Source organism: Lepeophtheirus salmonis, unplaced genomic scaffold (genome assembly GCF_016086655.4).
Source record: "Lepeophtheirus salmonis unplaced genomic scaffold, UVic_Lsal_1.4 unplaced_contig_3058_pilon, whole genome shotgun sequence".
Taxonomy (NCBI): domain Eukaryota; kingdom Metazoa; phylum Arthropoda; class Copepoda; order Siphonostomatoida; family Caligidae; genus Lepeophtheirus; species Lepeophtheirus salmonis.
Window position 1 is genome coordinate 40,315 of NW_027293643.1, and position 23,560 is coordinate 63,874.

Genomic DNA, 23,560 nt, shown 5'->3' on the forward strand with positions numbered 1-23,560 from the left:
TTATAAAAATAGGCCCACTTACTTCTGTTAAATTATAAAAGTTGTGAGCGACTCACATTTATCATCCACCACCTTGGATTTATGTTTATTTCCTTCCTCTCACAGCTGATTGTAGTGAATTTAAAAAAACAAGCATTCTTCATATTATATTTTTTTCTTCATATAGGCGAGTCATATTTTTTACAGCTATAGCTAAGACTTCTATTAAATCTACGTATTTATTATTCAATACAAATTTTTTAAATGAATAAGTTGACCAAGAGATTAACTATCTTGAATGTCACGTACTCCAACACACAATTTTATAGTCTATATAAGTACTATTGAGTCATTTAAGTCTAGAGACTATAAATACATATATATAGTTTTAGGCAGTTAATATCGTAAATAATTGTACAAGCTATATCGAAAATATTTTGAATATCATGTATTTAACAAGATGGACAACAAATTAAAAGGATAAAAAAATTATTGCTCTCATTGCAACATTACTCTGATGACCTTGACTATTCACAAGACTAAGTCAAGAACTAGCATGGCTAGTGGCTATGCTCTACCCAAGACAACAATTTAGCCTTAGAAGCTGTTCGACAATTGTGATTAAAAAGACTATAAAGCATGTTTGAAATTTGTGAAGTAAACTTATAAATGAGCTATCATTCAAGTTTCATAATTTATGTAGTCGGACTTGGTAGAAATTTTCCGACTCCTGACTCCGAATTCACCAAATAAAGTGCAAACTCTTACTCAACATCCCTATCTTTATGGCTCGTGTTGTTTCAGTCGTTATTTTGGTCTGCAATCCCATCCAGTCCAGTCTCACTTCGGTACAGATCAGTCTCACTTCGGTACAGATCAGTCCTAAAACTTTTATTGTTTGGTACTTGTTGACGTATTTGAACTTTTTTCATCTTCTTCTTTTAATCAGTTCTAGTACTGGACCCAGAGGACCGACAGTTTCAAGGACTGTTAGCAAAAAATGATAGTACCGGTCCTAAGATTAGATTAAACTGAGCCAAATAAATAAAAACACTCCAATTAAACACTGTTTTGCGGGAAAAAAATTATAAATTAAAGTAAATTCACTTAAAAATAATGGATTTCTGTTTACTTCATTCGTATATATAATTACCTACATTGAATGTTGTACAAAACATTATAATTATTACTCCAAAATGTGGTTTTTGATGCCTCGGCCGCTTGGTGTTTCGAGGTCGATTTTGAAGTATATGTAAATTTGACGCCTAATAAATTACTTATTTTTTTTCAAAAGTACAATAATTTTGTACCCTCTTTCCCCTTTATCCTTGGTCTGGATACATTTTCTCTCGCAGTTCCAATTTTTTTATTAACAAAAAATATTTAAACGTACCTAATTACACTTTGATCTCATTACGTCCCATCAACGGCCGTGAAAACTTCCATAGAACGCGTTAGTTGCGCAAGGCTAAAAAGTAAAAAAAAATGAAGCATACAAAATTTATTATATTATTTTCATCCCTTTTCATGAAAATACTCAAAAAATAATTGAATTGAAGGCACGCTTTTTTTTTTAGCGAAATGATTTGTTTTTTATGTTTGATGTACTATATGTATTGAAAAAAAAAGTTACACGCAGGTGGTGATGGTACACTCAACGATTGAAGTAAAATATTATTATTATTTTTTTTTTAAAGTCAGTAAGTTGGATGTCATCCTTGTGACTTTTTAAAAAAATAATACTTCAAAAATATTTAAGAATCAAAAGTTACATTTTTTTTCTTGGCATGGAAAGATCGTCATCATCAGTGATGATGATAGCCTGTTTTCTATTCATGATTACTTTGATTGTTTCCTCTGGTGTTGAAGGAATTGTGAGTGCTCCCTCAGCCCAGGAATATTTGGGACGATATCAATTCTATCGGTATGTATGTACATATTAGTAAGCCATCATTTATGACATGTTGTAGTCCGTCAACACAAAAGCAGGCTAAAATGATTTTTCTAGCAATTGGGTGTGGATGACATTATTATCCAATGACGAAATACCCTCATTTTCTATCGAAAAATTATTTTTATTAACTAGGGGTGTACCGATGCATCGGAAGAGGGGTAAGAATCGACCTTTTTGAACTATCGGAATTGACCCCCCCCCCTCAATAATGCAAATTCCACCGATGTCTGAGCTTATTTATTTATATATATTATTAACAAAACCAAAATTATAATTGTATTATTTGAAATGGTTAGCCAATACATGGAAGTGAGGATATTAGTATAAGCTAACCTAAGTTTATGACTAGGGGCTCTTATATGTAGGGACCCGGATCAAATTATTTTTCTTTAATTTCTATTTTAACATATAACTCTATAACAAAATTCAGATCCATCCATTGACAATGAAAGTCTATTTTGTAGTGTGAGCAATATATCTGAGCTAATCAGGAATAAATTGACCCCTGAGCATGGAAAGGAAGTCACTCTGAATAATTTTAATTTCAAACTTTTACATCTAATTATAATCATAATTATGATTATTATATTTATTTTTTTTTTTGTCAACCCCTGATTAATAAAAAGTAAGGCATTAAAAAAAAGTAAATCATTTTTTTTATTTGTGGATGTAATCCTTTTATACATAATATTAATAAGGAGTCGGTATCGGAATTGGCTGAAATTTTGATATCGGTACATCCCTATTATTAATCCTTTGGATATACTCCAAACTGCAATATATGTCTCTTAAATCATATAAAGGTTCGAAACCAGGGTTGTCAAACTCATTTTGGTTTGGGGGCCGAATGCAGTTTAATCTGATGCGATATAAGAAATTTTTTTATTTTTCTTCAAAAGTTCTACGCTCCGGGTTCACTTTTCTTCTTTTGTCAAAGATATTACGCTGATCAGGGTGTCAGGCAAAAGGAAAAATTAATAATACAATTGCCTCCAACAAATGCTAAATAGACTCAAATGCTACTACTTAATGGTATTAGCTATACCACAGTGTCGCTTTCATGTACATTTGCATGACAGTCCAACCGTTGAAAAAATTGAAAAAGTATTTATCAATCTTCCTGAGCAAAAAAAAAACCATGTATAAATATGCTTTTGAAATTTATAGCAAACTGGCAGAGTTAACACGACCTTGCTTGGAGCCATTTTTATTGGCTCATTTTCAGAACATAAGACCCTCAAATCAATAATTGATAGAAACAAAAGTTGCTTGTAATGTTCACAGCTCTTTTTCGTGGCCAAAATTGATGTTTATTTCAATAAAGCCCTCCCTGAGGTTATTCGAATGTACAAAAGAGGGTTTACTAGATTTATAATCCGCACACTGTTTCATTCTTAGTTTAATAAAACTTTGGGATCTGTAGTACAGAAATAATAAAAAGGTGAATAAATAAAACTTTATTATTATTTCAAAAAGCTTGTTGCTATGTTATGAAGGACGCGTTCAAGTATTTACTTGTCAAAATTCAGGTTGATCAGTTTCCCTGTTTGTTAATTTGCCCCGAAAGACGAAACTGATCCATACAAGAGTACCAGAATGTATTTCCAAGTGGTGGAGGGGGCAAGGGGAGTAAATTAATAATGTTGGTGTCAAAATTACATTTTGTCTAAAAAAAAAAGTGAGAGGAGGCATTTTTTTAATAATTTCAAATTAACTGTTATATACATAATTTTTTTTTTTTTTTTTTTTTTTTTTTTCGTATCATTGGGAGGGAAAAACATCGTCCATTATTTAAAAACAATTAAATTTCGGTTCACAGTTGACACCGCAATCTAGACTGCAATATTGGTTAAGCTCGGTTAGTCAAGAAAGATCACTTAAGACCGAACCAAAAAAGAAATTTGTCTCGGACCAAGTCTGAACTATCACATACATATATAGCACACAATAAAAGATTCCTCCCACTAGATTCCTCTAAAAAAAAAAAAAAATCAAAAATCTTATAAAATAGTCGGTTAATTTTTATGTGAAGTAAATAATTCATGATTTAAGACATTAGTATTTCTCAAAATGGTAACTTCCTGGTAAAAAAAGGGGATGAGAATATCTCAAATTGGTTTGAGGGCTGCTGAATTATGTATCATACTTAGTGTTATACTTAATGATCTAATTTTATACATTTTTAAGAGGTTGGTCGAATAAACGAAGACTTCTTATTGTATCTGGAAAGGACAGTGAACTGCATGAGGTCCGTAAGTCTTCCAGCTATGGATATCGATGTGAAATGGCGGTCCGAAATATGAATTTAGGTAAATATAATCCTATAACATAAAGTACAATGATATATTTGTTCTGGGAACATTCATCCCCATAATTTGTAACTATGTCTAGTGGAAGAGTAGGAACTAAGGGGTTGACTTCTTCACCAACATGGTCCAAATTTACTTTTTAAATTGAATAAAATCCTTTCTGAAAAAAATACAAAATCTAAGGGTTTCATTAATTGTATAGAATTTAAGATTATTGATTGTAACTTATTGTAGCCTACTTAAAGTACAAATCAAACCTTTTGGGTGCATGCCTGTGCAGCAGAATGTTTTTAAAGTGGATAAAAGGGGTGGAGGAGGAAGAACAATGCCACAAAGTTCCTCCGTACCCGTGAGCATGAATTATAAGCACAGTGGTGCAGATAGGTTTCTTAAGCTATGGGACCATCCATTCTTTAACTACAAAAAAGTTTTGAAATCTGGGGGAGGGGGCGGGGATATTGGCCCTTACATAGAATCTGAGGGGCGGCCATGTCGAAATATAACTTTTAAATTGACAGGAACAACATCTTGCGCCCAAAACAAGATGGGACATGATCCTTGTTTAATTATGTTCGTTTGTAAACAAAGCAACAGAGAGTGGCGACGTCTTGTGGCAAAATAATACAGCTCCCTGAATAATAATTTATTTTAAAAAAGTAGCATGTATGCATGTTTCCCACATAGAGTTCTGTCTAAATTCTTCTGAGCATTTGATATTTTTTAAACAATAAGCTCCAGACTGTCACACCACCTTTTGGACTATATATATTTTTTAGTTTGCTAAATTTTGTTCATTTAGAGATTTTGTCTAAATAAACTTAATGTATAGGTAATCTCTTTACAGAATATAGGTTTGCAGTAAACAGTAAAGATGCAGAACTGATGGGGGGTATTGCTTTAGTTGTATAAAACATGACTTGCCAATATGTTATAAAATATACAATTTGAAGAATTTTTTGGTGGAGAGCAGCTAGGCTGTCTTGACGTTATATTAGATTAGCTGCAATTAGCTGCGAGAGAAAGGAAATAACCATAAATCCCACTCCGTGTCTAGCAAGAATATAGGTAGGATTTATTCCGATATTGATTATCATCTTAGTGATTCATATAAAGTCTTACTGCCCCAGCAGCCTCGTTGATTCGCGCCAACGTTGGAAAAGCCGTTACGCTGCAACTAGTCTCTACCTTGCCTCGCTTTTCCCCGTGCATTCATAAATCTGAACCCTTAACATACAATATCATCACCACACACACACTAAATAAAATAACTAGAAGAATTTATACACGTATGAGTAATTACTTAATAGTGATTAGCTCTATTGACCCCCTGTTACACCAAGGAGAGACGCGATAGGAATGAGTTTGCTGGGTGTTGATGTAAACATTTCTAACCCAACAGTATTGTCACTTTTATCCAAACATGACTTACAATACCTCATATATAATTTATTTAATCATTAAGACGAAATATCGTTGATACAAAATGGCTTTAAGGCAAAATTACCCACCACTGTCAACACACACACACGAGGTATTAAATAATGAACAAAAGAGAAGAAAGAGCACACGCATCAGCAATTTTTCCTTTTCTAATAACTATACTTAGTTTTTTCTTTACACGTATCCCATCTTTGTTTATCGGATACACCACTGGGAAAAACTTTTATTTTTCATAAAAAAAATTAAAAGTGAATATGAACTTTTACATATTACATAATTTAACATCGATACCTTCATATTATCAATATTCACTTTCCAGTTGGTGCATGTGAAACTTTTTCTCAAATTTCTTTTCATTTATTACAATGATCACTAAGACAATATTCATCTTGTCAACTTTTATTGATGTATTATTATTATTGATAAAAGCTCAGCATTACTTACAAAAATTGAATTTTGCTAGACTTATTCAATATACAGGGGATTGAAAGTAATAATATGCCATTCTTAGGTATAAATGAGTGTTATATCCTAAAAATCCAAAACCGGTGTAAGATTTTTATAACTTATTATCGTAATATCTGAGAAAATATCAAAATTTTCACCATTATTACAAAAATGATTTTACAATAGCGAAGGCCTAAACTATTAATGCCGGTCCCCTACGTATCACTGGCGGATTGAGTTAATGAGAATTCAATTAATGTTGTGTCGGCCTTTATATAAGTCCAGTACCATTTGTTGGTCCTTAAAGAAGGTTATATATATCCCTCATGACGTTATTGAGGGTGTTTTTCCTTTTTTAATGATTCAGTTATATATATGTTTTGTACAAATTGCAATATTGTCCAAGCAGTAACTTGTACAAGTTGCAACCAAAAAATGAGATGAATAATTTAAAATGAAGGATTTACCATACTTAAGGACCGGTGTTATGGTTGGACAGACCGAATAAATTAAGACCAAAAAAACAACAACAAAAACAGGCCCCCCTTGCATACTAAAATTTTGTTGTAAAAATTCCTAATACCTTTTAAAATTTGTCGAAACAAAAAAACATGTTTTTAATAAAAAAAGGCCATATTAAAGATATAATTTTGTCGGTTATACGTAATGTTCAAAAAAGTTTGAGAACCACTGATCTAGAAGATATTGCTATATAACATAGATATGTTATATTTTTGTAATTAAATTCAAACCTGATATATATAACTCCATTTTTTAAATTTATAATTTTTACAAAATAAGAAACTTGGTTCAAGTGGGCAACTGCATGAAACAGTCGTATTTTAAGTTTGCACAAAATGTATTTCTTTCCTGGTGTACAATTTGAGTATTTATCGAATATAGAATATAGGGAAAAAAAATTGCCCGAATGACCTTGTTTTTATAAATTCTGGTAAAGTACAAAAATTCTTTAATTGGGTGGTAAGGGGGGTGGGGGATATAGTCCCTCTAGCCTTCCAAGCCATTCTTCCTCAAGAATATTTCCCCTTAATATATAAATAAATGAGAGATATACGTCGTTATTGTCTATTTTTGGTAGAAATTGATGTTCCTTTTTAATTTTCTAAATCAAAATATTACATATTTTGATTTAGAAAATGCATTAAATGTTTATTTACTGTCGGAATAATATTGAAATTATACTTGTTCGTTAATCCTTGAATCTTTTCTATTATGAATAATCCATCATATCTAATAATAATTACTAACGATTAGCACTTCCTTTATTTGAATCGTTGCCTTTTTTGCTTATATTTTTTTCTCCTTATTATACTAATTTTATTACCTATTTTATCTGTTGGTGTATGAATTGAAATTTTGTAGACTGATTCCATCATTTTTCAAATAGATAACAACCATTTTGATTAATTTAATTAAATTTATTTATATGCCAAGGCGAAATATCCTTGAGGCTAAATGGCTCTTAGACAAAATATTCTTAGGCCATATAGTTTAAGGGAAAATTACCTAGCATCAGTTCTTATTTTTTAACAAACATTATCTTGTAGCGCTTTCGTTTTTGGCCCATGATTTGTAAATTATCATGCTTTATAACCGTTACATTTATTAGTTTGAATGGAAATATGTCATATCAGAAAAGAGTTTTTAAAGAATCATAACACATCTATTACAAGAATGATGCGATTGAAAATATCATAAATGTTTATGTAGCTATAACGAATCCTATTAATAGATGTAACTTATTGTTCGTTAGTACTAAAATCCGATCAAATCATTACTCTTATGACGCAAGAAGAAGATATTGACATAGACATTAAGAGATAATGTGTACAATATCGTAGTCATTCTCTGCTTTGGAAATCCTTGATTCTTTCTGCATTGATTCGTGTATTTTTATATATGTTATGAATCAAATGATCATGATGTAATGAGAAGGATTCAAGGTTAGTTGTCCTTCATGATGGCTCAAATTATTTATTTTCTAATTCCATTGATTATAAGGATTTCTTCACATGAAAAGTCGTATTGTTATATAAAATATCTAGATATCTATTGTCCTCACGATCCTACATAATACATAGTTAGTGAGTCAATTCATTCGTTCAAATGAAATGATGAAAAGATTTGGTCAATATTAATGAAGAATTCATGAATAGATGAGGAATTTATCTTATACCAGCAAAGCACAATAAGCTTTTTGAAAGAACACAACAATAATTCAGCACGTCGTTACCTTTATTTTAGCACGCAAACTTTCCTTCAAAAATAACAGAAAAAGGCCTCAATCACTCGGTAGTTATCCAAATAAGTCAATCATACCAACTGCTATTTATCTTTTGTATTTACCCCCAGACTGCTATTATCACATTACCTTTCCAATTTATTATTTCCAAAAATAACAATTTTTTTGAAAAAATAATCTTAAAATTAAGAATTTTGAAAAAAAAAAAAATGATAAATTATATTTCAGATACTAAAATTTAGGAGAAATTTAAAAAAAATCCATAGTTATCAAGAGAAAATAAAAATTTTTGGGAAACAATTTCGAAATAAAATTTCAAAGATAAAATTTTTTGAAAATAAAATTCAGAAATACACAGCTGCTCATAAAACATTAAATTTTTGGGAAAAAATTTAAAAATTAAATTTGAAAGATAAAATTTTTTGAAAACAAAATTAAAAAATGCACAGCTGCTCATAAAAAATTTAAAAATTAAATTTGAAAGATAACATTTTTTGAAAATAAAATTCAAAAATGCACAGCTACTCACAAAAAACTTAAAAATTAAATTTCAAAGATTAAATTTTTGAAAATAAAATTCAAAAATGCACAGCTGCTCATAGAAAATGGAATTTTTGGGAAAAACTTTAAAATTTAAATTTTTTTGTAAAAAACAAAATTCTTTTTTTTTGGGGGGGGGGAGCTACAGCCCCTCCAACTCACCCTTTGTTGACGCCCCTGATATATGTTGTGTACTAGTTGCATTCTAATTATCAACTATGGATTGATTGATATGGTATGGATTTTAATTTGATCTATTAAAATTACATGATCATTCTGTATCTATGAGTAATAATTTGTGGGCAATTGATCTTTATACTGAGGATTAAACTTCCAGAGTTTGTATTGAAATAGTCAAAAAATCCCAAATTAATAAATGAAAATAAGATTACCAACTCAAAAAAAAAAAAAAAAACAGCTACAAAATATACATGATTTACAACGCTGATTACTTGTCATCATATAGTCATACGTTCAGACAGATGTACAGTCGAACTTTACTTTATTAATATATGTAGATACAACTATGTTTATTTTCCTCATTTTGAATGTTTGGCGAAAGTTAAATAATATTATTAAAAGATCCTGCTCCTTGGAAACAACAAGGATCCGTTCCTTTTTGATTATTTTCCTTTCATCCTTAATTATACATGAATTACTCTGCAAAAAAAAAAAAAAAAAAAAAAAATTGAAATAAATCTTCAAATCTATTATACTACTATTCATGAATAAAAATGTGCTTGTGAAAGGATTTGAATAAATAATAATGAAAGACCCTTATTATTTGAATAGTAATAATTTTAAATATATGCCTTATAATCAATCCTAATGAAGGTTTATCCAAGTAATCATACAACATTTTCCCCCTTTCCTTCGTTGAAAAAAATATTTACGTATTAATCCCTTCCAAGGTAAAGCTCAATAGTCATAAATTCAATTCAAACAATGTTTCAAATTTTCTACATCAATGGTTTTGAAATTCGTGGCATGATTAAAATTTTGTTAAATTAAAAATAAAGTTATCAAAGAAATAAAAGAATTTTTTTTTTGTATTCTTCGATGAATTATTGCCTATTTCTATCAACAAATTATTATAGTTAAGCCTTTGTTGGTGAAGTAATATACATTTTCAGTTGCAATAAAACATCGATACGTTGAAATACTACATAGTTAGAAATTAATAGATTAAAAACGATTTTTGTAGTAAGACAATCCAACTAGGAGAATTGTTGGTTGTCTTACTACAAAAATAATCTTTAATCTATCAAAAAAAACCACAATTTTTTCAGTATACAAAAATATATTTCACTCCTTCTTGAGAACCTTGTCAATCGTACCTGATCACACATAAAAACACAAATTGGCAATCTGGCAATTATGTAGAGTACACAGAACCAGCAAATATATGACTCTTTTTTTTTTTAACAGTTCAAAAAAGGTAAACGTCTTTTAAAAAAAAAAAAAAGTAATCTGTAGTAGTAGTTTCCTGACGATTTCCAATTTAGCCCTGCTCTCTGGCAAATATCATCCCTTCTGTATTAGGGGTAGGGGTTACCTTTTCAATGATTTTCACTTTCATATAATGCATCTTGTGGGCATTGGTGAAATGTAGTTTTGTAGCTTCTTCTCCTCTCTTGATGTAATCCACATGTTCTCTCACTCTGTCTTTCAATCTTCTTTCTGTTTGGCCTTCATATTGGGCTCCACGGTTGGGCTTTGAGCAAGTAATACAATAGACTACTCCAGTCGTCTCACAGTCAACAAAATGACTAATATGTACAACACCATTTGATTTAACTTCTTTTGTTAATATCCAGAAATGGGCGGCAATTGCACTTGTCCTTTTGACATTTTTGAGCCCCACATTTAACTTGGTAGGTCTGTCACTTAAAAGTTCCAGAACTCTGACCTTACAGATCATAGCTTTGAGAATTCTTGGTTGTTTAAATGCAACCATTGGCGGATATGGGAAGATTTGTGTAACTGTGGGATCTCTCACTAATGATTAATATATTATATATTTGAAAGAGGCTTTTGACTGAATTAAGCTGTCGCGGGCACGTTACCGAAATCTACTCACCTAAATGCAATTTGGCTGAACGGACACTTTCTCGGAAAAAATTTCATTTGATTATGATTCATACCACACCAACGTTAAAAATATAATACCTAACTATTTGTGACGAATTACAATGATTAAATGTTGAAATAATGACAACCACCCAATAAATAAATAAATTGGAAAGATAAAAAAAATGTTTAAAGAAGGGAATTTGATCTAATGTAGAATGCGAATGTATTAAGATGTGTTTGTCATTGTCTAGTACATAATTACATAGTATTATAGCAACATGAAATGTATATACCGGGTGGAAACTTGAAACTTACACATTTAGAAAGAAAAAAGAAAATAGCCTACGATCCTTTAATTATAAATTTAACTAAAATCTGTATTAATTTATTTCTGATACATAATCAATGTCAAATTGATTTATTCTATTCGGCATCCATTTGCCTAAAAGATAAGCCTCTTGCAAAAAGAACTGCAAGTATTAGGAATGTAGTTCGGGGCCATGGCAGTCCACTCCTCACCCACAAAGGCTTTCATGTCTTCAATATTTGGGTGAGGTATGCTACAGGCCCTCCTCTCGATGTGTGGGCAGAAAGAAAAGTTGAGGGGATTAACATCCAGATTGTATTGTGCCCACATTGTCTTGTTCCAGAAAGCCATGTCTTACGACCAATTCCCTTCCCGTCAGCCTAGCCATCTCTTTGGAATGTGATCTCCACGAAGAAGAGTTGATGCCCTATGCCTTGAATCTTCTTGCGATAACATTTCTCGTCCGATTAAAAAAAATCGTTCGTTAATAAAGTTTTTGAAAAAAAGTGGCCTATAACTTAAATTAAGTATCATAATATAAATAAAATGAAGATTTAGTTTATTCTTGGATATCTCAGCTCATAATTGACCAAAAAAATTGAATAGTATATTTATATGGTCTCATTTTGGTTAAAATTGTTTTTTTTGTTAACTCACTGTATACATATTTTGTCCTTTATTCTAATAAGGTTAACAAACACGTCTAATATGAATAAAGATCATCAAAAAATATATCTTACATAAGAAAGATTTTTTTTTTTTTGCAAAACTTATATAACCAAATTCTACAAGTTCCAATTTTTTCATATTAAAATGTCTAATTTAATTAACACATCAGTCATTTAAATTACCAAATACTAATTTATGCTAATATTTCATTTGATTTGTTTAATTACGTTAGCATAAACCAATTGGCGAAGCCAAGACAACAACCTCAATATTTAGCACAATTACAGTTGCCTTCGCAACTACATTTTGTTCGGGTTGTTAAAGGTATTATGAATATTACTCTATAACTAACTACATAATATTTATGAATTCATAATTTAATTTTTTACCAGCGATGATAGTTAAATCTCACCGGGTAGTCCATTGAAATATGAAAAATAGGAATTTCTTGCGAATTTAAACAAAATTAATACTATAAATAGATGTGCGTATGAACTCATCCAAACCCCAATGCCCTCAAAGCCACTGTCAGCCAGCACCGACACGCCATGACAGTGGACTTCATCTGCAGAGGGTACCAGGCCTTTCACCGCCGCCTAAAAACCATAGTTGCCACTAAGGGCAGCTACAAAAGGCCTGGCTCCCTATGCGGATGTAGTCATCTGTCATGGTTTCTCAGTGCTGGCTGACAGGGCCTTTGAGGGCATCGGTGTTTGGATGACAAACTCTGCCGGCCTTCCCTTGATATGAAACCAAAAAGTGTAGTTGAGGGGGATTGGCACCAGAGCTGTAGGGGTGCCAAAAGTGTTTGAGCCAGAAAGGTATATTGTTGGCAAACCATTCCTTCCCCTTTTTTTGTGGTGTGCTCAGGTGCACCATCCTGCTGGAAAATTATATTTCTATCAGGATAGTTTGCCTGCACCCATGGCAAAATGTTTTCCACCAATGTAGTCACATAGTCGGATCCCAGAAGCTTGCACCTGACTGTGCCTTGCCGTCAGAGGACACAAAGCCCCATGCAGGGTATTTTGTGGTACTAAGTGTTCTCATTGATTGATTAATATCTCCCAAGCTTAAGTACCTGTCATTTTAGCTGTTTTTTCACGGTCTCGAGGGTCAAAGTCTTCTCGTTTCTGAAGATGATGACTCGTTTGGTTTGGGACTTCTTGAGATAATTCAAAAGAATAATGCAACAAAGGAGATAAGTTTCTTTCAATGCTGGTGTCAAAAATGGCCTCTCCACTCTCACAAGGGTCTTTCCAAACACTTTTTTGATAGCTCCGTGGCCAGTCTAGTGTGAAATTCCGAGATTTCGTGCATGGACCCTCATTGACTTGAAGGAATTGTCCCAGGATGTATTCTTTAACTTCTCTAGATCTAGTTTGGCCTCTTTGATAGATCGCTTCTTCCTCTCCAACATTTTGGACTAGCTGACGGCGTAGACGGTGGTCCTGGAAACACCCAACTGCTTGGAGAAGTTCATCCGGGGGGGGGGTCCAGCGTCAGAGACTTCAAGTTTGCTTTGTCTAGTAACCAATTATTTATGCTTTATATATCGGAATATGAATTAATTACAAGCTCTCAACCTTAATTTGTTATTGAATTAGTAAGCGTCTAGATTTCAATGAACCACCCGGTATAAGGGTCGACTTTTAAAATATTATAATTAGTAGAAGCAATACATATTAGGTAAGAATACTAAAAATAATATAAAACGAATATAAAGTCTAATAAACAATTTTTACCTCGTACAATGTACGAGATAAAATCGTGGACTTGACTTTAAATCAATCTGGATTACTTTAGGGTGAATATTTCAAAATACTATGTTTCGTTATTAAAAGTAAGGACTTTCCGGTTAATAAACAATAATAATAAAACTTTTAAAAATCAACTGTTGTCAGTATGGAAGCGAAAAGGCACAGGGTGTCTGAATTGATTATTAAGATCTTAGGGTGCTCCGGGAGTTTAGTTGTCAAGGTTAAAAGAATGGAAGCTTCTGGTCAAGACCTTAAGAGATCCTCTGGCAGTGGTAGACGCCAGAAAACCAAGATCATGGAGGACGTGAACACTGCCATCACTACAAGTCTGGACTAGACGATAAGGCAGCATGTCAAGGATCTACGTTAGTGATTGGACTGTAAGGAGGTATGTTGAAGGATTTGGGGAAGGCTTCTTACGTACCACGACATCTACAACTGTTTTCAACAGAAAGTAATGCCAACCAGTTCAAGAAAGGCCAGAAATTGTTGACTTGGTAATAGTTAAAAAAGGGTGGGATTGGCCACCTTTCTCCGAGGAATGTTCCTATCTTGAATATGCCATTTGGGCTGTAGTCGAAAAGAGAGCTTGTACTATGCCTTTTCATTCTTGTAAAAGTTTACCCTATTTCTTGTTATTAAAAATTCCATGCTTTTACCTCGTGCACACATATATTTATAAATATGTCAGATAAAGAATGAATTACGTAGAAATCGCTTGAGGTCAGCTTCACTTCACTGATGAAAGAATTAAGGTTGCGAGAGAAATTTTTCCTCGTTGTCAAGGAATTATCCTCAAGTTAACGGCTGCGTTTTTGTTCGTTGTTTTATAGTAGTAGTTCTTAACTTTATTTGAGGTATTGCTCCCCTCCAGTTTCATAAAACATTCACAAAACCATTCTAAATTGGCTTAGTAGAGCATGTCATTACAAATTATATGAGTTGAATATGTGTTTCGACCTCAGTCGAACCTCTATGACATACTAATTTAACCCAGATCAAGAACCACTGTTTTATAGCTTTGGTTATTATGTGTTTACATATACTATAAATATGGACATTTGGACTTTATAATGTGCCACAGAATACTTATATCTAAGTCATTTTTACTAAAGGAATATTTAATTTTTGCATTATCCTCATCAGAAATTTTGTAGCTTCTTCATTTAAAATTATTTATCTGGTACTTTGTTCGCAGCTTGTGCAATTTACTTATACAATTTACAATTTGTACAAAACCACATCTTTTAAAAAACATATAGATGTATGAACTCCACATAAGCAAATATAATTTCAAAATCGTTTTAAATAAGTACATACATATTTTTTTTAGATCAATTAGGACTGAATTATATACGGAGAAATACGCACAAATCATCAATTAATTTCATTTAAATCATGTTTGACAAAAAATGAGTTTATTACATGGTTAAATTTTAATGATGTAGTATTTATAAATTTTATCTTTGTATTGAAGGCCAAATCCAAGTACCACAGTCGTGGTTTCATTGTTTAATTTATTAAACAAATATAATTGTTTCATTTATTTTTTTAAATAATAAAATATATGAATTATATGGATAATCTAATTTTCATTTTTGCATCAACACATAGATACGAAATACTAGGGATTTATCGGTCCAGAATATGGGACTTAAAATCGCTCTTATCCCACATGCCATCTCTTTGTTATCGTTCCTTAAAAAACGTCCCAAATTTAGAGCGACTTCTAAATGGAATCATTTTTAATTATCTATATTAATAAAGCAAAGTTTATTTGTCGTCTGCATGGAAGTAAGTCACGGCGTGCACTGTACATAGTGCACCCTGATGTATATCATAAACCATTTTTTGATCTAAGAAATAAAAAATGTAATTTTTATTGATGAACTGCTGCAGACTTGTGCATAAAACATCGAAGGTGTTTTTGATCTAAAAAAACAATATAGTCGTATTAAGGAAATATTGGAGACGTGTGAATGTAGCATCGAATATGTCGCATTGTGTTGTGTCGGTCCTTCTTTATTCAGTCCAGTCCAGTCTTAGTGTTGTGTCTTGGCAAGGTATGTAAGACTGTTGTGTCTTGACAAAGTTGAGGAGACACAAACTATTTCAACCAAGGAATCCAGGATGACCGAGAGAAATGAGGAGAGGAAAGATATAGATGAATAAAACAAAGGTTGTCTAATAGGAACAATTATATTCTTATTAATACAATAACCTACTCTGATATATACATAAAGTACACGACTATTTATACTTAAAACGTGGTAAAAGACTGTACTTTACACATATATATACATAAAAGAAAATAAGAGAAGTAAGAGAACAAGGGGGAAGGAAACACGAGTACATTACAAAGACACAATCTAAATTAATCAACAGGAATCCAGGACGACCGAGAGAAAGATGAGTAACGTGGAGGAATAACACAAAGGTCGATTTACAAGGAACAAATGCATATTATATTCTGGTACATAATACACTACTCTGATCACATAAAATATATCCGACTATTTATATTAAAACTATATGACGTAGTACTTTATAAAAATAACACATACCAAATAATAAAAAGAATAGGAGGGGAAGAAGGGAAGGAAAGAAAATCCTTTGCAGTTTCTAAATACACTACACTCAAGACTAGTCCCATCGGTTCTTACGACTATTGGTCCTTCGGACCGGTCCTAAAGTGTTAGTCCTTGGAGTTTAATCTAAAAATTTATATTGCTTATCAAGCTAAATAAGATTTGATATGTTTACTAAGAAAATTGCACATATCATGCAAATAATATCCCTGCTTTCATTATAATATAATACAATATGAACATTTATCTTTACTTAGTTAAATAATTTACTCTATTATATAATATAATAATTTAAAAAAAGGAAAAACACCTTCAATAACGTCACGAGGGCTCGATTTTACCCTCTAAAAGGACCAATAAGTGGGACTGAACAGCTAAAGTCTTTATTATATTGGTAAGGATGAATTGAGAATGACGTCAGGGTCTGATATATAAGATAACGTCAATTATTAAAGATTCTTCTATGGGACGACATTAGAGTCCGATTCGTACGCGTTCTTAAGATTAAGGACGTGACTTCTAAATCGTGGGACTAATATATCCCTAGGGAATATAATAAAATCCGGATATAAACAACACCTTGGCTAAGCTGCTCTTCTCCAAAATATTCTTTAAATTGTCAGGGGGATCACGTTATTTTTTGGTTTCTTTTCTTTTGGCATACCCGCAGAGTACTTTATTTTCAATTGTGTCCATAGATATTTCTGTATATACTTCTCTTTTCTTTTCTTGTTTAATATGAGGTGGTGAGCTATAGTGGACAATCCTTACAATTGTATCATATACTTGCCGTAGTACCCGGCATTACCCAGAGGTATTTAAACTGACGAATATGCACATTTTGTTTTTACAATATAGACACTGCCAACAAATCCTTGGTATTACCCTCCGTTTTTCATGAGCACACTCACATGTAGTTACTCACTCAATTTCATCAAAATTAATACTTTAAATAAGTGTCTGTCTTAGCTCTTTTAATCATTGATGGAGCCGCCCGTAGTGGCAATCATGGCTTCCATTCGGAGAAAGGCCTGGCATCCACTGCAGATGTAGTTCTCTGTCATGGCGTCTCAGTGCTGGCTGACAGTGGCTTTGATGAGATACACTACAGAACTTCCCCTCCACAAGGATACAAAATGTGTAGTCGAATGGTTGGCATCATGGTTTTAGGGGGGGGGGCAAAAGTGTCAAAAAATAGTTCAAAAGAAGTCAAATGAGTCTTGCAACGGAGGAGATAGATTTCTTTCATTGCTGGTGTCAAAAGTGGCCTCTCCAACCTCACAAAAGCTTTTAACTCACTTTTTTGATATTTCTCTGGACGTTCTGGTGTGAAACCACGAGATCTCTTGCATTGATCCTCATGGACTTGAAGGGATTGGCCAGGGCTGTAGAGTTTGGCCTTTTTAACATACCCCTTCTTCCTCTCTAACGTTTTGGAGTTGCTGTCGTCGTAGACAGGTGTCCTGGAGACACCTAACTGCTAGGAATTCGTGAATGGAAATTCGCTAATCACGTTCAAGTATCATTTTCTCCACTTGTACGTAAGCTAGAAAGCTCAGGTTTGTTTTGTTTTCTAACTAATTGCTTATGCTTTAATATATCGAAATATGAATTAGTTCAAATCACTCAACCTTAATTTATTATTGAATTAGTCAGTGTTCATATTTCAATGAACCACCCCGTACAAATGTAAATCCTTGTTGGACTCAGATTAGAATTGAGATTGGACATTGGAGTAATTGTAGTCTATGTCATTACTAGATACGGATGGGATTTGTGTCTATTGCCTTCCTATCATAGCTACCCGCAGCTAATGTAATAAAACGTCATGCCAACTCTTTTGCTTTTCTTCAAAACACTCTTTCAATCGCGAGAGTTACCATCCCATTTTTCGGTTTCTTCTATTCTTCTATACCGTCATATATTATACAACTCTAGATATTATTCATGGAATTATATTGTAATAAATATTTTATGGAATTAGTCCTCATCATGGTAATAAAGTTAAAGATATTAATAAATAATAATAAATTATATTTTTTGATATGGATATGATCAATCATTTTGGATGATGATACAAAAAAATCAACAATCTATCTTTCAAAAAATATAAAAGTTATACAACATTAAGATGAGAAATAAATAAAATATCAAAATTTCACCGTTGCATGATTTATATATTACTATGTATAATATACATTTATTTTGTTCTAAATCCATTTGAAAAATTATAAATAGTGATGTAAAAAGTCTGGTTTTACATAGCTCACCCTTTTTTTAAAACTTATACAAGTCCAAGCTACAAAAACTTTAACCAAAAACCAATAATAATACATAATCGCTATCGTTTGAATGTAGAAAGGGAAACTTTTCGTACTCGAGAATACTGTAAAACGTTACATCTTTGACGAAAAATATTTAATGATATTGATGACATACTTGATTTTATCCATTTACACAAAAACACGCACATCAACTCACTCAAGCCACTGTTACATACAACTGCGTGTCCAAAATGGCTGAAACTTGGTTGAGTAACTGTCAACAGATGCTAGATAGATGTGACTAGCTTTTATTTACGAGTGATACCATCTTCATGTTGAGGTCAGATACTTTTCAGACCACCCAATTAATTTTATCTTAAATATATAAAAACCAAAGCTATAAAACAGTGGTGCTGAACCTGGATTCGATTAGTCTTTCTCAGGGGTACGGCAGAGAAGCTGGATGATCCGCCATCATGACAGCGTAGTACATCATCGATACGGCATTCATGATCAAGAGTTGCCAATCGGTTTGCCGGCTTGTCGAGGCTGTTATTGACTCTGGAGGAGGATATATTAAATAAAAAATATAGCTAAATATAATAGTTAGGCATATTACAAATTGGTTTTGAGTTTTTGTTTTTTTACTTTGTACTTTTAGTCATGCTAATACAAGTTTTGGGTTCCTACTTTGTAGCCGTAAATAAGAGTGGTTTAATACACGACGTCCTCATTCACTTTAACAACTGATTAATAAGGCTGGCTTACTAAAAGGAGTTACCCCTAGAAATTTCCATTGAGCTGATATTTTTTAGATTAAGTTTCCTATGCAGTCCTAAGATACACTCAAAAATGATTACACAAAAACATAGAGGGTAGGGAGTTTTTTTCCGGAACAAGTTTAGATCTCAACATTTTTGGCAACACTGAGATCTATGTTTTTGAAAGTTTGCTCATTAAATTTAACTGACAAAATTGTATAAGAAAAAATACAAAATATTTTATATATACCCCAAATAAGAACACCCAACGGCTATTATTGTGTGCCTCCGTGCCTGGGCCACGGCAGACTAAAGGACTTAAATTTATGTAAAAAGATCTGTTGTCATGCTAGAATTTTAAATTGGTGCAGTTTGTCGAAATCGAGTAGTACCTGACATTGATCGGATAGAAATTTTGCTTAAATAATATATAAACAATATCCCAACAAATGCTTGTTACTCTTCTTTTTTCATGAGCACACTCACACATAGCTACTCACTCAATACTTAGACGTTCTCTCCTCAAGAATAAAAGAATAATAATAACAGCTTGAGAAAAAAAGTTTAATATAATTTGATGAGCTTTAGCTCTTTGCTAAGCCTCATTTAAAGTCATATTCATTTTTTTAAATTTTATATTTAGAACCTACTTCCTTTATTGATACGAGTTGAACCAGTCCCCTACGAAATTTAATTCATTTTATACAGTGCTGGATATTATATTCTCATGTTTTTTCTTTATACTGTATTGGTATATGATATACATGTGGGAGCACTATCATTCATTTATACAGATAAACTTTGCTTTACGAATATAGTTTACTCTTTTTTTTTTTAAATTATTAAACTAAATATCAAATTAGGAAAAAGTACACAAAAAGGTAAAAAATAAAATAAAAATTAATTTATATTAAAAACGTCACTCCCTTAAAAATGAAACAAATTATTTATGAAAAAGGTCTTTTATTGATTTGGGAGAAATTGAAAAAAACCCAATCATATTTTTAGCAGGGGCCCTGAGTCTAGTTTTTGACTGACTCTGAACATTATGTCCCCCCGCCATTAGAGCTTAACTATACTTTTCATTGATTGAATAACTATCTCTTTTTTATCATTTAGTTCTCCTTGGTGAAAAATTATCGCAAGAAATCTTCTTTTTCCACAACGAGGACACACATGGCAATTATATAAGCACTCGTGAACTAACACACAAACTAAGACAAGACATTCGAAATCATTTGGAGTACTTATACGATCTTAGGGAAGGGAAATTTTGGGCAATCCTTGTAGGATACGACGGTGGACTGAAAATTTCCTTCGAAGAGGTGCCTAATTTCTGGATTCTTTTTGATAGAGTAGATAAAACAAGGACCAGGCAAGTGGAGGCAATGAAGCAAGAAAGAGATCGCATTTCCTGTTCTCACTAACAAATACTCAAATATCTAGAATATAATAATTTATATTATATATAAATTAAGTACACACCTTTTTTTTATATAGGTCTACTCAATTAATTAGAGACATGTTTATGTTATTTATGAATCAATAAAATGATTTCTTAAAATCAAGAGCCACTTATTATATATTTTTGTTAAATAAATGAAGATTACATTGGGTGTTACAAAAGTATTTTAATACTTATTTCATTGCACTTTAAAGGGATTAAATATCTTCTATGTGATTGTTGTTTGAATAAAAAATTGAAGCAGTCTATATAGCTTTAAAAGAAGACATTAAGCATATTTGTAGCTCACTTACAAAAAAAGATAAAACATTACAAGTTGCTACTTTGATATACGCCGACATCATTGAACCGCTAGGGATCGTCCGTTTTAAGGTTTACCATGACCAGAAACGCTTAACAATGGGTAAAGAATTAAAGCGCGTCCTTGCTCAAAACGACCGATCCTTAGACCACATAAAAACATATAAAGAAAATCTAGGAGGAATGCCAATGGTTGAACTTGCCCGGGATAAGTCCGTGTGCTTTGCCATTGTCTACAATTATGTTTCAGCTGCTGTGTTTAAGTCTTTGAGATATTTAGAGAAGCCCTTCATTCCTCGAACGCTGAGGAAACTACGTTTCGAACGTGGCCGGTGAATATTGAATTTTATTAAACATCATATAAACTTTGTTTACGTATTAACGTATGAGAAAACATTCGATATTGATCAATTCGTAAATCACCAAAATGAATAGGTCAAGGGCAGCCCTAATGAAAATCGTTACATATTTGGACGAAATATCTGCCATTAGTTATAATTTTAGACATGGTAGTGCAAAATGTCATGTTAATGCCAATTAACAACAGTCGACTACTTGGGGATCTCAGAGAAAAATGTTATCCGTTACATCTACAAAATTACATAGTAGTCTAAAGATTATAGTTGGCCTTTATCATAGTTCTTATACTCGTAATATTGTTCAAGAGGGAATGCAAAAAAATAAAAATAAATGAGTGAAAGAAATTTGGCCTCCATAGAGCCCCGGCCTCAACAAATTGAACTACTCCCTATAATATAGCCCAGAGGCTTCGGAATACCTAATAGTAAAAGTTATTTGTCAACAAACGATTGAGAAAATTGAAAAGAACTATATTTCTAAAGTTTGTAAGACTTTCCAACCTCGCCTGGAGGTGATTATTGAGGCCAATGGAGATCATATTTTTATTAAGGATATTTAGCATATGTCAAAAAAATTTATATAAAAAAGCTAAAACATCATGATTAGAAAGAATTAAATCATTCTATTGGATCGGATTTAGTAAAAGATATATTCCCAAATTTGTAAAAAGATTAAGTTAAGTGTTTTTGCTAGTAAAAGCATCGATACCAAGAAATATCTCTGGTTCCATGGTTAGAGTTAAGAAGATATCATATAAACTTTAAACAGTATTAAACAGTGAAACCAGTACCAAGCGGTCGATTAAAGGAAACTGAAAAAAGCGAATGCTTAGTGCAAGTGATCTCTGAATTCAAGTTTTCTATTTTGAAACAATTTTAAATTTGAAAAGTGGATATGACCGTTTAGTGCGGTGACACGCTTATAAAAGGTAACCAATAAACCAGGTTTAACTGTATTATTATTAATTGTGTATTTCATGGTCGATAAAATAAGTCTGGACTATATTAAACCTTATTAAAAACTTAATCTAGAGCAAGAAGCGAGAATTTATCTTTTTGGAAGCTTGAGAGTAGGTGTATAACAACATAACAAATCAATAATAATATGATACCTATAATATGTCTGTACTCTCTTGTCTGATTATAAATTCAAAGTATTTTTGATATCTCTCCCAGCAAAATCGACTAATAAATTATTTAATTATATGTATCTTAATAACATAAATTGTGGATTGACACTTAGAATTAATTAAGTGAATTCTTATTGTATATGAAGTTAATCTCAGCATGACTATATTTATAATTACGTCTTTCCTTAAGGGTTTCTTTGGTAGACCCATATCAGTTTGTCTCATCCCCTAAACAATATGATTATTCTTCCATTAACTTCACTTGTTAAACTATTTTTGAACCGATCCTGGGTGACATATTTTTTTTGTAGGGATGTTGCGTTTGTAAGACTTAATCTTTTAGACCAAATTGATAACTTTGGAGACAGATCAATTGTTCAAATAGCGTTTTCTGGTGAGGATAATGATAGAATTTTAGGGTTTGATCTGATAAATCGTTTAAAGTAATCAACAAATGTGGAAGACCTCTTCTAGTCACACCTTGGCTTGTTGACTTTCTTAAATTTCTCGCCATTATTTTTCCAGTGATTTTAGAAATAATTAATGTGATTTTGGGGATCACCAAGGATGTTTTTGATTGCACTAAGACAGTAATTAAACTGGGCTAATTCATCTATTGCATATCTTTCAGTATTAAGTAATTATTTACTTGATATAAGAGAACATATATATATATGATTATATATAATATATATTTCCGAAACATTAAAATTAGTGGGCATTAGATGAAATACATTTTTTTGTGTATGTGTGGCCTGCCACCAGAAAAAAAGCTAGAATGATTTTTCCCAAACATTTGTATTTCTTCGCGAATTAACGTCAATGAAAGAATGGAAAAAATGGTGGATTTTATTTGAAAGGCCATATCGGGACCATACCATGTCACATAAATCGAATGAAGGTTTTAAATCATAGTCAACATTTTTGGTTATTTTAACTCATACCAGAAGTT

General features: G+C 32.0%; 1 protein-coding gene across 1 annotated transcript; it reads left to right on the plus strand.

The window, feature by feature from the left end:
- Positions 1 to 1,737: 1,737 nt before the first annotated feature.
- On the plus strand, positions 1,738 to 20,933 carry LOC121122531 (uncharacterized). The gene is made up of 3 exons (XM_040717551.2): positions 1,738 to 1,903; positions 4,121 to 4,242; positions 20,474 to 20,933. Exons 1-3 carry the CDS (start codon positions 1,767 to 1,769, stop codon positions 20,779 to 20,781), a joined length of 567 nt encoding a protein of 188 aa, XP_040573485.1. The 5' UTR covers positions 1,738 to 1,766; the 3' UTR covers positions 20,782 to 20,933.
- The last annotated feature ends 2,627 nt before the right edge of the window (positions 20,934 to 23,560 follow it).